This window comes from Euprymna scolopes, chromosome 42 (genome assembly GCF_053919585.1).
Source record: "Euprymna scolopes isolate OS-2025 chromosome 42, ASM5391958v1, whole genome shotgun sequence".
Taxonomy (NCBI): domain Eukaryota; kingdom Metazoa; phylum Mollusca; class Cephalopoda; order Sepiida; family Sepiolidae; genus Euprymna; species Euprymna scolopes.
Genome location: NC_136523.1, coordinates 23192469 through 23204810, shown reverse-complemented (window position 1 = coordinate 23204810; position 12342 = coordinate 23192469). Strand labels below are relative to the sequence as shown.

Below are 12342 nucleotides of genomic sequence, written 5' to 3'. Positions count from 1 at the left end.
CAACAATTAGGAACGGTTTACGTCTTGAGTTTGTGATGGTCGAGGACAGTTGTGAGTTGGCCAGTAGAGGGCAGGTCATGGCTCTGTATAGATAGATGAGCTGATGGCAACTGACAAACACCACCTCAACAGACGTCGATGTGAACTTTAGTGTTCAGAAGGTCGATAGTCACACACACACACACACACATACCCAGAGTGCAACTGATATTTGCAAAATGTGTCAGTTTGTATTTTGTTTTATTTTGTTTTCTACTTGTGAATCCATCCGAGTTCCTCTTAGTAGCCGTTAATGTCAGAGATGGTGACATGACCATAATAGAAGACGAATGCGAAGGCCACAGAAACATTAGGGTCAGGCAGAGGAGTATGTGTGGTCATCTCACCTCTTCACTGTTAAGGTCCCTATATGCCAGAAAGCTTTCTACTCAAAGTTTCTTCCTTCGAACAGCTAGACTTTGGAGTTCCTTTCTTGCTTCCTGCTTCTCTGACTGTACTGATATGCAAAATTTCATTCCAATGGAACACAAGGTGCTTATGTGATTGCAAAAGTTAGGATTAAATGAAATAAGTTCATGTGATCTTTGCCATTACTAACCAGCAGATTGATATCATCGCAGACTGCCAGACATGCCAAGAAACTGAACCATTTCTATATGTTCTGCCTCTGTAGATTGTTAAAACATCAAGTGGCAAGACAAAATACCAGACTCTTGGGCATGACGTTAAACTGCGACCACTGGTGCTACCAAATCAGGCTTCTTGACACGAAATGCACCTACACTAAATTTGTTTTTGTTTTCTATTCTCTTTTGTAAAACTTAATTGTGTTCTGCAAGAACAAAAACAGCCCCCTTTTCCCCTTCCACTCCTTTTTTTTTTTTTTTTTTCTTCCCTACGCCGACTGTCCCCCTGCAGAGAGTAAAAGCCTCTCAAAGGGGCCACCTGTTGGCTGTGGGTGGCGACCCGTAATGACTCGGAAAAGGATCCTAGTGGCTGAGTAACTGATATCTAGGGAAATTAAAGATATCAGTTGCAACACTCCACTTTGGTCTCGTACAAGGCTAGACAGGCGGTCGGAGGGGCCCGATCTGATCAATCGGCTAGTTACGTCAAGCCCTAACACATCTACTTTTCTATCAATTTCCTCTAAATCGTAACAAATACAGTTCTACCCTGTACTACTATAAACTATATACATTTTTTCCCTCTTTTCCATGTGTTAGAAGGCAGTGGCTAGGGTCAAATGTGCCAAATGATTAAAGTCATGACATGGCTGTATAGAGCCGGAAATTACCACAAATGACTTGGATTGTGTAACTAAAGGATTACAAGTGCTCATGGCTCCCATTTGGAACATGTATACTGTTTATGTAGCCCTGGCATGACAAGGCGAATGCCCCCCCCCCAACATGCCCCAATATTGGACTCTGAGGTGGGTGAGGAGCATAAACAATGAATTTAAAATATATATATATATATATATATATATATACATACATACATGGCCAACTATAAAAACTCCAAGCGCCAACACTTCGATTCAGATAGTTCAGATAATGAACTACATCAAACATCCTCAAAATTTATTGTATTGGAATCCACCGAAGAAACCAAAATAACTGACTTATCACCGTTTATTATACATAAAATTATATCGGCATATATTACCCCAAAAAATGTAAAAACTTTAAAAAATAAAACCTTACTGGTGGAAGTGGAAAGAGAAAAACATACCACTTTTCTCCTAGGAATGAAAACTTTCCACAACATAAATATCAAAACTTACCCACACAAGAATCTGAATACATCCAAAGGTGTAGTAAAATCGAAAGACCTATCAATGTGCACTACTGAAGAGATAACAAAAGAACTTAAACACCAAGAAGTAATAAACATTAAAAGAATTGCAATAAAAAAATAAAATCAGACTATACATATGAACATTTACATTATGCAGTTCGATAGACCCACTATCCTAAAAGAAATCAATTGGGTTCAATGTTGAAAAAGTTGAACCATTTATACCAAACCCACTTCGATGCTTTAAATGCCAGAAGTTTGGGCACCATGAGGATGCATGTAGGGGACGAGCAGTGTGCGGCAGATGTGGCCAGAAATATCCAGATCACACTGTCAATGACTGCAATCTTGATTTAAAATGTGCAAATTGTGGAGAAAACCATCCTGCTTATGCTAGAGCGTGCAGAATCTGGAAGAAAGAAAAGGAAGTGTCAATAAAACATACCAAAAACATCTCCTTCCTCGAAGCCAGGAAAATAATAGATGGATACATGAAGGAAAAGACGTACTCTCAAGTCACCTCAAGTTGTATATCATCAAACATCACTAACCAAGACTCCAAATACGAAATACTAATAAACAAATTGTTACAATTGGGACCAAACGACTGGCCCAAATTTATAAATGAAATCAAACCAAACATATCATCAAAAATTAATCATCCCATTAAATCATCAACTAATGTTACCAATAAAACAAATTCTCAACCAAAATCAGAACAACCAAGAAAACAAAGTCAATCAAAAGAAAGACCACAAAAATCACCAGTACATCATGTAGATGTTGAAAAAGACGAAACTAAGGAAAAACAAAATCAGTTAAAAGAAAGACCACACAGGTCACCAATACGTCTTCCCCGTGATGAAAAAACACACTTGAAAAAGAAAAAATACCAAAAAACAAAATAATATAAAGAAATTACCACAAACAGAAGCCACTACTACTACAAATAGATTTACGGAATTAGAAGACATGGAAACTAAAGTTACTCCTCAAACCAAAAAATCATGAATTACAAGATAATCCAATGGAATTGCCGTGGATTGAACGCAAATTACAATTAAATTTTATTGTTGCAAACCAAATTTAATCCTTTGGTTATTTGTCTCCAAAAAACCTTCCTTAAGAATGAGGACAACTTGAATATAAAACACTGTGAACAATATAACTACATTCATAATACAGGACTTAGAGCCTCTGGTGGTGTATCAGTATTCATTAAAAATAACATAGCCCAGAGCCAAATTGAATTAAAAACAAATTTGCAAGCGGTTGCCATAAGAGCAACATTACACAAACCGATAAGCATTTGTTCTGTATACATACCTCCACATGAACAAATAAATGAAAATGAATTGGAGAACTTAATAGAGCAAATACCCAAACCCTTTCTTTTCCTAGGGGACTTAAATAGTCACAACACCTTATGGGAATGCAAGGAAACGGATAGAAAGGGAAAGAAAATTGAAAATCTAATAAAAATAATCTATGCTTGTTCAACCAAAAAGAAGCCACTCGCATCAATCCAACAAATGGATTGCTTAGTTCGTTTGATTTAACTATAGGTGACCCTTCCACTTATCTGGATTTTTCTTGGGTGTATTCGATGATGCTTGTGGTAGCGATTACTACCCAATCATTCTCAAAAGCCATGAAAAAATATTTGAACATCCACCAAGATGGAAACTTAACAAAGCCAACTGGGAAAAATACAAGAACTTCTGCTCAGAACAATTGACAGAAAACAACATCGATACAATTGAAACATTTACACAAACATTAATATTAATAGAAGAAAAGTGCATTCCTAAAAACACTACTTCAGGAAAAAAGAATAGACCATGGTTTAACAAAGAATGCAACGAATCAATAAATCTACGAAAAGCAGCATTAAGAAAATTTAATAAAGAACCAACAACAAGCAACTTAATTGAATACAAATTACATAGAGCAAAATCACGCAGAATAATGAAGAAAGCCAAAAAAGAATGCTGGCAAGAATATGTCAGCAAGATCAATGTTTCCACTAAACCAAAGCCAGTTTGGGAAATGGTTAAAAAAATTTCTGGAAAACATAACCCGATACCAATTAAACATCTTTTTACTGAAAATACCAAAATAACAGAAACGAAGGCTATAGTGAACAAATTAGCCAAAACATTTTCAGAGAACTCTTCAAAAAACTATAACAAAGAATTCCAAGCCATCAAAAAGTACAAGCTAAACTTCAATTCCAAAAACTTTGAAGAATATAATAAACCTTTTTCAATAAAAAAATTGGAAAATTCCATAAAAAAATCACACAACACAGCCGTAGGACCAGATGAGGTCCACTATAGTTTTTGAAAATACTTCCAAAAACTCCATTGGAACTTTTACTAAAAATCTACAATGACATCTGGATTAAAAAGAAGTTCCCAGATTCTTGGAAAAATACGATTATTCCAATACCAAAACCAGGGAAAGATTCTTCAGATCCTGGAAATTATCGACCAATTTCACTAACAAGTTGTATGTGCAAAACATTAGAGCGAATGGTAAATCATCGCCTAATTTGGTATTTAGAAACAAACTAATAACCAATGCACAGTGTGGTTATCGTAAAAATCGTGGATGTCTTGACCATTTGGTCAACTTAGAATGCCATGTCAGAGAAGCCTTCATAAGAGGGGAACACGCCACAACTGTCTTTTTTGATCTAGAAAAAGCTTATGATACTACCTGGAAATTCAGAATTATGAAAGATCTATTCGACTTTGGACTTAAAGGTAGATTTCCCGAATTTATTCAAAAAATTTTTAACAAACAGAACCTTCAAGGTACGCATAGGGTCTACTCCAAGCGATATAAATAAACAGGAAGGTGTGCCACAGGGTAGTATATTATCAACAACCCTATTTAATATAAAAATCAACAACATAGTAAAGGAACTTACTCCTTACATAAATAGAACATTGTACGTAGATGATTGCTCTATAAGCTATCGTTCTATACTATTGAAAGAAAATTACAACACAGCATAAACAAAATGAATAAATGGGCAAAAGGAAATGGTTTTAAATTTTCAAAAAATCAAATCAAATGCATTCATTTTTGCAATCAACACAAATTACACCATGATCCCAAATTACAACTCGATGGAGAAGATATCCCCTTTGTTGATGAAGACAAGTTTTTAGGAATGATTTTTGATAAAAAAACTAAATTTAAGTCTCCACATAAACTATGTTAAAAATAAATGTAATAAAACACTGCAACTTCTACGTGTTGTGGCCCATACGAATTGGGGAGCTGACAGGCAGACCTTGTTAAACCTGTACATATCCCTAATTCGATCTAAAATTGACTATGGCAGTCATATATACCAAGCAGCAAGAAAATCTTGCGTTAAAATTTTAAATCCCATTTACCACACAGGACTGAGACTTGCACTGGGAGCTTTCAGAACATCCCCAGTAGAAAGTTTGTATGCCGAAGCAAATGAGCCTCCACCTAACCTCAGATATAACAAGATAGCACTGTTATATTATACAAAATTGAAGGCAGATCCCGACAGTCCTGCGCACGACTGCACTTTTACCCCAAATATAAACATTTATTTAAAAAAAAAAAGCCATTAAAACATTTGGTCTATGAATGGAACCTATTATTGAAGAAGCAGAGATCCCGATAACACAAATTCATAAAACATTTACTCCTAAAATACCTCCCTGGAACATTATAGTACTGATAATAGACTCAAGCCTCTGTAATTACAAAAAACAACTCATCCTATAAACGTCAAAGAAAAATTTAGAGAAATCACAGAAAAATACCCTGGACACCTGTATTTATACAGATGGATCCAAAGAAAACGACACATCAACCAGTGCAGCCATAATCAACAAAAATACCAAAATAACAAAATGCCTCCCAAAAAGCTGTTCAATTTTCACTGCAGAAATTACCACCATAAATCTATCTCTAGACCTAATCAAAGAAAATAAAACCGCAAACTTCGTTTCCGATTCTCAATCTGCTATCACAGCAGTTAAAAATAAAAAAAGTAAATAACCCTCTAATTGCAAACCTACTCACAAATTTTCAGCAACTAAAAAACGAAATCATACTGTTGGGTCACCAGCCACATTGGCATATAGGGCAATGAACTAGCTGAGTAGCAAAGGCAACCCGTAACCAATCTATCGACCCCACTTTCAAAATCCCATATACAGACATCAAAAGAAACATCAATATATATATATATCCAAGATAAGTGGCAGTCCTATTGGAATAACTTCCCAAATAACAAACTTTTCCGAATTCTGCCCAAATTAACAAAACATGAAAATCAAAAAACAAAACAAAATGTCATTTTAACAAGACTTAGAATAGGTCACACACACCTAACACATTCTTACCTCCTAAAAGGAGAAACTCAACCCCAATATATTCCTTGTCAAGCACCACTTACTGTAAAACATCTACTAACTGAATGACAGATCTTTCACAAATCAGGAAAAAACACTACGAAGAAATAGATCTTCAAAAAATCTTTGAAAAGAACAATACCAGCAAAATCCTATCTTGCATCAAAGAGATAGGACTCTTCCAAAAAATATAACCCCAAAAAAAACTTATATTCTGCAAAAACAAAAACAATCTGCCTTTTCTCACTTTTCCATCCTCCTATTTTCGCCTTCTCTTTCTATCTCCCCCACTTACTGACTGGTTTTCAAACTTAAAATGCACCGATCAATAATACTGTAAAACCCAATCATATTCTGCAAAGCAGAGAACAAAAATAACAAAATCCACTATAAAACAACCAAACCAAAAGCTACAAACTAACAATTGAAAATACAAGGAGCTTGAAGATTAAAAATCTCGTCTAAAATAACTGGAGACAACATCGAATACTATTCCCCAAATAACTGGATTCAGCATTAAATAACCCACAAAGGGTTATGCCGTTAAACAAAACACCAACAAAAAATACCAGACACAGAAGTTTTAGCCTGGTCAAACCTTCTGTCAATACGCACCATGTTACAACAGTGCATTTGGTGGGTCATATGTGCCACTTGCCTGATTCAAGGCTCCCAAAACAGCTCCTTTATGATGAGCTGTCCAAAGGAAAAAAAACTTGCAGGAGTACAGTGGAAACGGTTAAAGGACAATCTCACTATCTCTTTCAAACTGTTCGGTTTGTATTCTAACTTGTGAGAAAAACTAACCCAAGGCAGATGTTCCTGGTGTGCCACAACTCAAAAGGGGCTATAATTGCTGAATCCGCACACAATGAAGAACAGAAGAGAAAACGTGTCATTAGAAAGAACAGGAGTCAACGTCTTTGATACAGAATTATCCCACAGGTGCCCAACGTGCAGGAAATGCTTCAGAGCTAGAATCTGTCTAACAAGCCATATATGAACCCACAGAACAATTGCATGATTACTGTCATCTTCACAAGCAATGGACGAACATCACTATCATTGTCAACCAAGAGTCTATTAGGCATGTGTACAAAGTGTAATGTATGGAATTGAAGTGAGTGAAGGTTGAGGACATGTGTTGCATGGAGAGGAATAGTATGAGAATGATAGGATAATGTAATTTGAGTTTTAGATAAAAGCGGTCTAGTAGGTAAAGAAAAAAGCAAGGTTAATATGACAACTGAGAGATATGGAAGTATTTTAGTTATACAGAATTTACGGACTTTCTGTAAATAAGTTTGTCAACCTCATTAAACCAGCGAACCATTTCATTGTGTATCAAAATGTGAATTCATAACTAACAAAAAAACTAATACGAACACAATAGCAAGAGAAAATTCAACACCTTTCTAGTTGTGATGGATGGTATACATTTTTTTTGTGGCCATTGATCTAGTTTTTCTGTTAATTTGTGATGCAAATTCTCTTGACCCCCACCTATGATTGCTAGAGATTTGAATGAAAGGTAATTTTTGGGTTGTTTTTTTTTTTTTTTTTTTTTTTCTCCATGGTCAGTTTGTCATATAGCAGATGCAAATATTATTGCATGTCTTGTGTAGTTTCTGCATGTTACCATTTTTTTTTCTTCTCTTAGCTAGTTTTTTTTATATCAGATCCCAATATTTGCTGTACAAATGATTGCGTGTCATGTAGTCACTTCTGCGTTTTTGTTTTTTTTTTTCACATTGATATGTTTTTCTTTTTGTCGTAGGTTGATATGATTTTTGCCTCGTTTATCCGAAATGCTGCCGCTGTTCGTGAAATCAGGGAAATCCTCGGGGATAAAGGGAAAGACATTAAGATCTTTGTGAAAATCGAAAATCATCAGGGAGTTAAAAAGTAAGTAACCCTTTTTCTTTGGGTGTCGGAACGAAAGATGTTACATAGCCATCAATAAATGATTAGAGTGCGTTTGGGGTTTACTTTCAACCGCCTCATGACTTTCACTTCCCTTATTTTGTCGTTTAATTTTATTTTTTACTAGCAGGCTGCCCTGCATTGCCCGGTCGTAAGATATGCTTAAATATATTTTAATTTATGCTGGTTACATATTTATTATAAAGACAATTCACTATTGATTATTATATTGAACCTAATATTAAAATAGTGAGAGCAAAACTAAAATAATATACGTGATTTGGGTGCCATCAGCTACAATCGAAACCAAAACATACAACTCTCCACCCTCATTCCTTTGTCTCTGCACTACACCCATTGTGTGTGTGTGAATATATGTATATATTCACCTGTTATCTCCCCCCCACTTTTTTTTAAGATGGAATTGGGAAACAAGATTCAAGTAATCAAGCTTGTGTGTGTGTATGTATATATATATATATATATATATATATATATATATATATAATTAAGTAATGTGATTTATAATTTAAAAATTTAAAAAATTTTTAAATTTAAAAATCAAATTTTAATTAAATTAAAAATCAGTTTCATAAGAAGGAACAACAACAAAGTCAATTATCTGTACGATCGTTTCGGAAATCCGTGCTTTTTATTTGTGGTAAACATGAAGTCACATAGAACAATTATACATAGTTTTTTTGGTAAGCACGGTCTCCTCATCAGCAAATTTAGGAGGATTTCTATTGAATTAAAAGGACACCAAAAATAAACCTAGCATTAAAAGTAAGGCAGATGAATCTGAAAAATTGAAATAAAAGGTTTGGATTTAAAATTTATAAGAAAATTAGTATAGGTTAGAGATAGAAATGAGTAGAAAAAAAAAAAAATATTTTTTGAATTTACATAATAAATTTGATTTAAAAATATATAGAGATAGTTACCTTTTAGTTTTTCTTTTTTTGAAATCAGGAACTGTGTTTAAAGTAGTCATTTAGATGTTTGCTATAGCTTTTTATTTTATTGAATGATGAATTTTAAAAGGGCGACGCTCGTGCAGTAAATTGTTTCCGTTAGCATATTTTGATTTAAAGACGCTACAGTTAATATATATAGAGAGAATATTTATTTTGCAAGTTTTTAAGGGGAGATAATTGTCATGTGTTATTGGCTTTATTTATTATTTGATTTACGAGTCTAAGGGCGGTAATTGGTCTAACTTAATTTATTAAAAAAAAAAAAAAAAATTGTAATCTATTTTTACTAATGAGTAATTTTTAATGATTTAAGGTGGTTTATATTTATTAAATTTAAACCAACGTTTATGATTACATGATAGAAGCTCGTGTCTTGAATTTAATAGTTTGGTTGTGCTTTTTATATCTTCATATTTTAAAATTTTTAGGGTTTCTTTTGTACATAGTGTACAAAATTTATCTCCTGGTTTATATGATTTGCAAGTCTCAATTATTTGCCATTTTAAGTTGAAAGAAATATTGCTATTTTTTAGTTGCCAAATATAGTTGGATAGAGTAGTTTGGTTTGATAGAGAGTTATTTGTACACTATGTACAAAAGAAACCCTAAAAATTTTAAAATATGAAGATATAAAAAGCACAACCAAACTAGTAAATTCAAGACACGAGCTTCTATCATGTAATCATAAACGTTGGTTTAAATTTAATAAATATAAACCACCTTAAATCATTAAAAATTACTCATTAGTAAAAATAGATTACAAATTTTTTTTTTTTTTTTTTTTTAATAAATTAAGTTAGACCAATTACGGCCCTTAGACTCGTAAATCAAATAATAAATAAAGCCAATAACACATGACAATTATCTCCCCTTAAAAACTTGCAAAATAAATATTCTCTCTCTATATATATTAACTGTAGCGTCTTTAAATCAAAATACGCTAACGGAAACAATTTACTGCACGAGCGTCGCCCTTTTAAAATTCATCATTCAATAAAATAAAAAGCTATAGCAAACATCTAAATGACTACTTTAAACACAGTTCCTGATTTCAAAAAAAGAAAAACTAAAAGGTAACTATCTCTATATATTTTTAAATCAAATTTATTATGTAAATTCAAAATATATATATATTTTTTTTCTACTCATTTCTATCTCTAACCTATACTAATTTTCTTATAAATTTTAAATCCAAACCTTTTATTTCAATTTTTCAGATTCATCTGCCTTACTTTTAATGCTAGGTTTATTTTTGGTGTCCTTTCAATTCAATAGAAATCCTCCTAAATTTGCTGATGAGGAGACCGTGCTTACCAAAAAAACTATGTATAATTGTTCTACGTGACTTCATGTTTACCACAAATAAAAAGCACGGATTTCCGAAACGATCGTACAGATAATTGACTTTGTTGTTGTTCCTTCTTATGAAACTGATTTTTAATTTAATTAAAATTTGATTTTTAAATTACAAAATTTTTTTTTAATTTTTAAATTATAAATCACATTACTTAATATTGAATTAGTTCTAGGACATTTAACTATCGAGCTTATTATATATCTAAATTACAACGAGCATTTCCTGTATTTTAATTAAACTAGTAATTTCACTATTACATTAAAATACACTTAGCTCTTTAGACTATTATTCTAATCTCCTTTAAATTATATATATATATATATATATATATATATATTATATATATAATGACAACAAGAGTATGAAATGAAGACACAAAACTATATATTGGTAGATATAGAATGGATCATTTATTGGATAATGGAATACAGGCAAAAGAAGACTCTTTATGCCAGGGCATTTCGAAGCCTATTGCTTCTCATCAGAAGAGTAGAAAAGGTGCTAGGTAGCATGGGGAGATACCGCATCTAGCGTAATGTTCATTAGGGATGAAAAAAATTAAGAGGAATTATAGAATGTTGGGGGGAAGCTTTATTGAATTCTAAATAAATAAGGAGAATTCAATAAAGCTTCCACCAACATTCTATAATTCCTCTTAATTTTTTTCATCCCTAATGAACATTACGCTAGACGCCGCATCTCCCCCATGCTACCTAGCACCTTTTCTATTCTTCTGATGAGAAGCAATAGGCTTCGAAATGCCCTGGCATAAAGAGTCCCTTCTTTTGCCTGTATTCCATTATTCAATAAATGATCCATTCTATATCTACCAATATAGTTTTGTCTTCATTTCATTCTCTTGTTGTCCTATTATATAAGCTCCAATAATTATTGTTGAGCTTGGCATTATCCGGATAAGTCTCCTTTTGTGGAATTGATCTTTCTCTTTTCCTTTTACATTAAGATATATATATAGCAAAACTGGTAATTAGTAAAAACCTAAAGGTGCTCAATACTATTGCAGAGCAAATATATATTTTTTATTACCGTTTTATCTGTTTTAGTTACACATGTTTCTGTTACCTGATCATATTCATGATCCAGCAACTTTGTCAGATTTGAACAGAAGTGGTTATTATGATTTGGAAAGTTTTTTTTTTTATCTTTCTAAATCATAACCACTTCTGTTCAAATCTGACGAAGTTGCTGGATCATGAATATGATTCGGTAACAAAAACATGTGTAACTAAAATAGATAGAACGGTAATAAAATGTATGTTTGTTTATTTTCAAATGTCATCTTTTTTAAAAGATGGAATCTTCCAATCGTACAGACAAGATGCAAGCAAGAAAGGACCGCTGGATGGTCCAGTTTTATAATATATAGATTCTCATCCATTTTTATAAATTTTAATGAATGTAAACAAATTTTTCTATTTGATTTTTTTTTTTTTTTTTTTTTTTTTTTTTTTTTTTTTTTTTTTTTTTTCTAATTCAGCTTTGATGAAATTTTGAGGGAAACCGACGGTGTGATGGTAGCTCGTGGAGATTTGGGTATAGAGATTCCACCCGAAAAAGTGTTTTTGGCCCAGAAAATGATGATTGCCAAATGTAACAAGGCTGGCAAACCCGTCATCTGTGCTACACAGGTATGACTGACCCCCACTTCTGATTGCAACCCTTGCATTGTTTCTCCATATCAAGTGATTAGAATTTATATTTCGTTAAAGAAAATTAAAATAGATCACAAGAAATAATTTGCTAAACTTTCATTTCTGATTGTGTTAAGACTTAGTTCAAAAGTAGGGCTGGTGTGGTAAAAGTAAAACAGACTTTTATAGCAATATTATTTTTGGTTTCTAAGTTTAGATGA

At 32.9% G+C, this 12342-nt stretch overlaps 1 protein-coding gene across 9 annotated transcripts in view; it reads left to right on the top strand.

Annotated features, from left to right (window-relative positions):
• Positions 1-12342, top strand: part of LOC145266958 (pyruvate kinase PKM-like) — a 142482-nt gene that overhangs the window by 96621 nt on the left and 33519 nt on the right. For all 9 annotated transcript variants that reach the window (XM_080122784.1, XM_080122786.1, XM_080122781.1 and 6 more), the window contains 2 exons: positions 7990-8117; positions 11968-12118. In XM_080122784.1, the coding sequence (XP_079978910.1) occupies positions 7990-8117; positions 11968-12118 (279 nt within the window). The remainder of the gene's footprint in view (positions 1-7989; positions 8118-11967; positions 12119-12342) is intronic.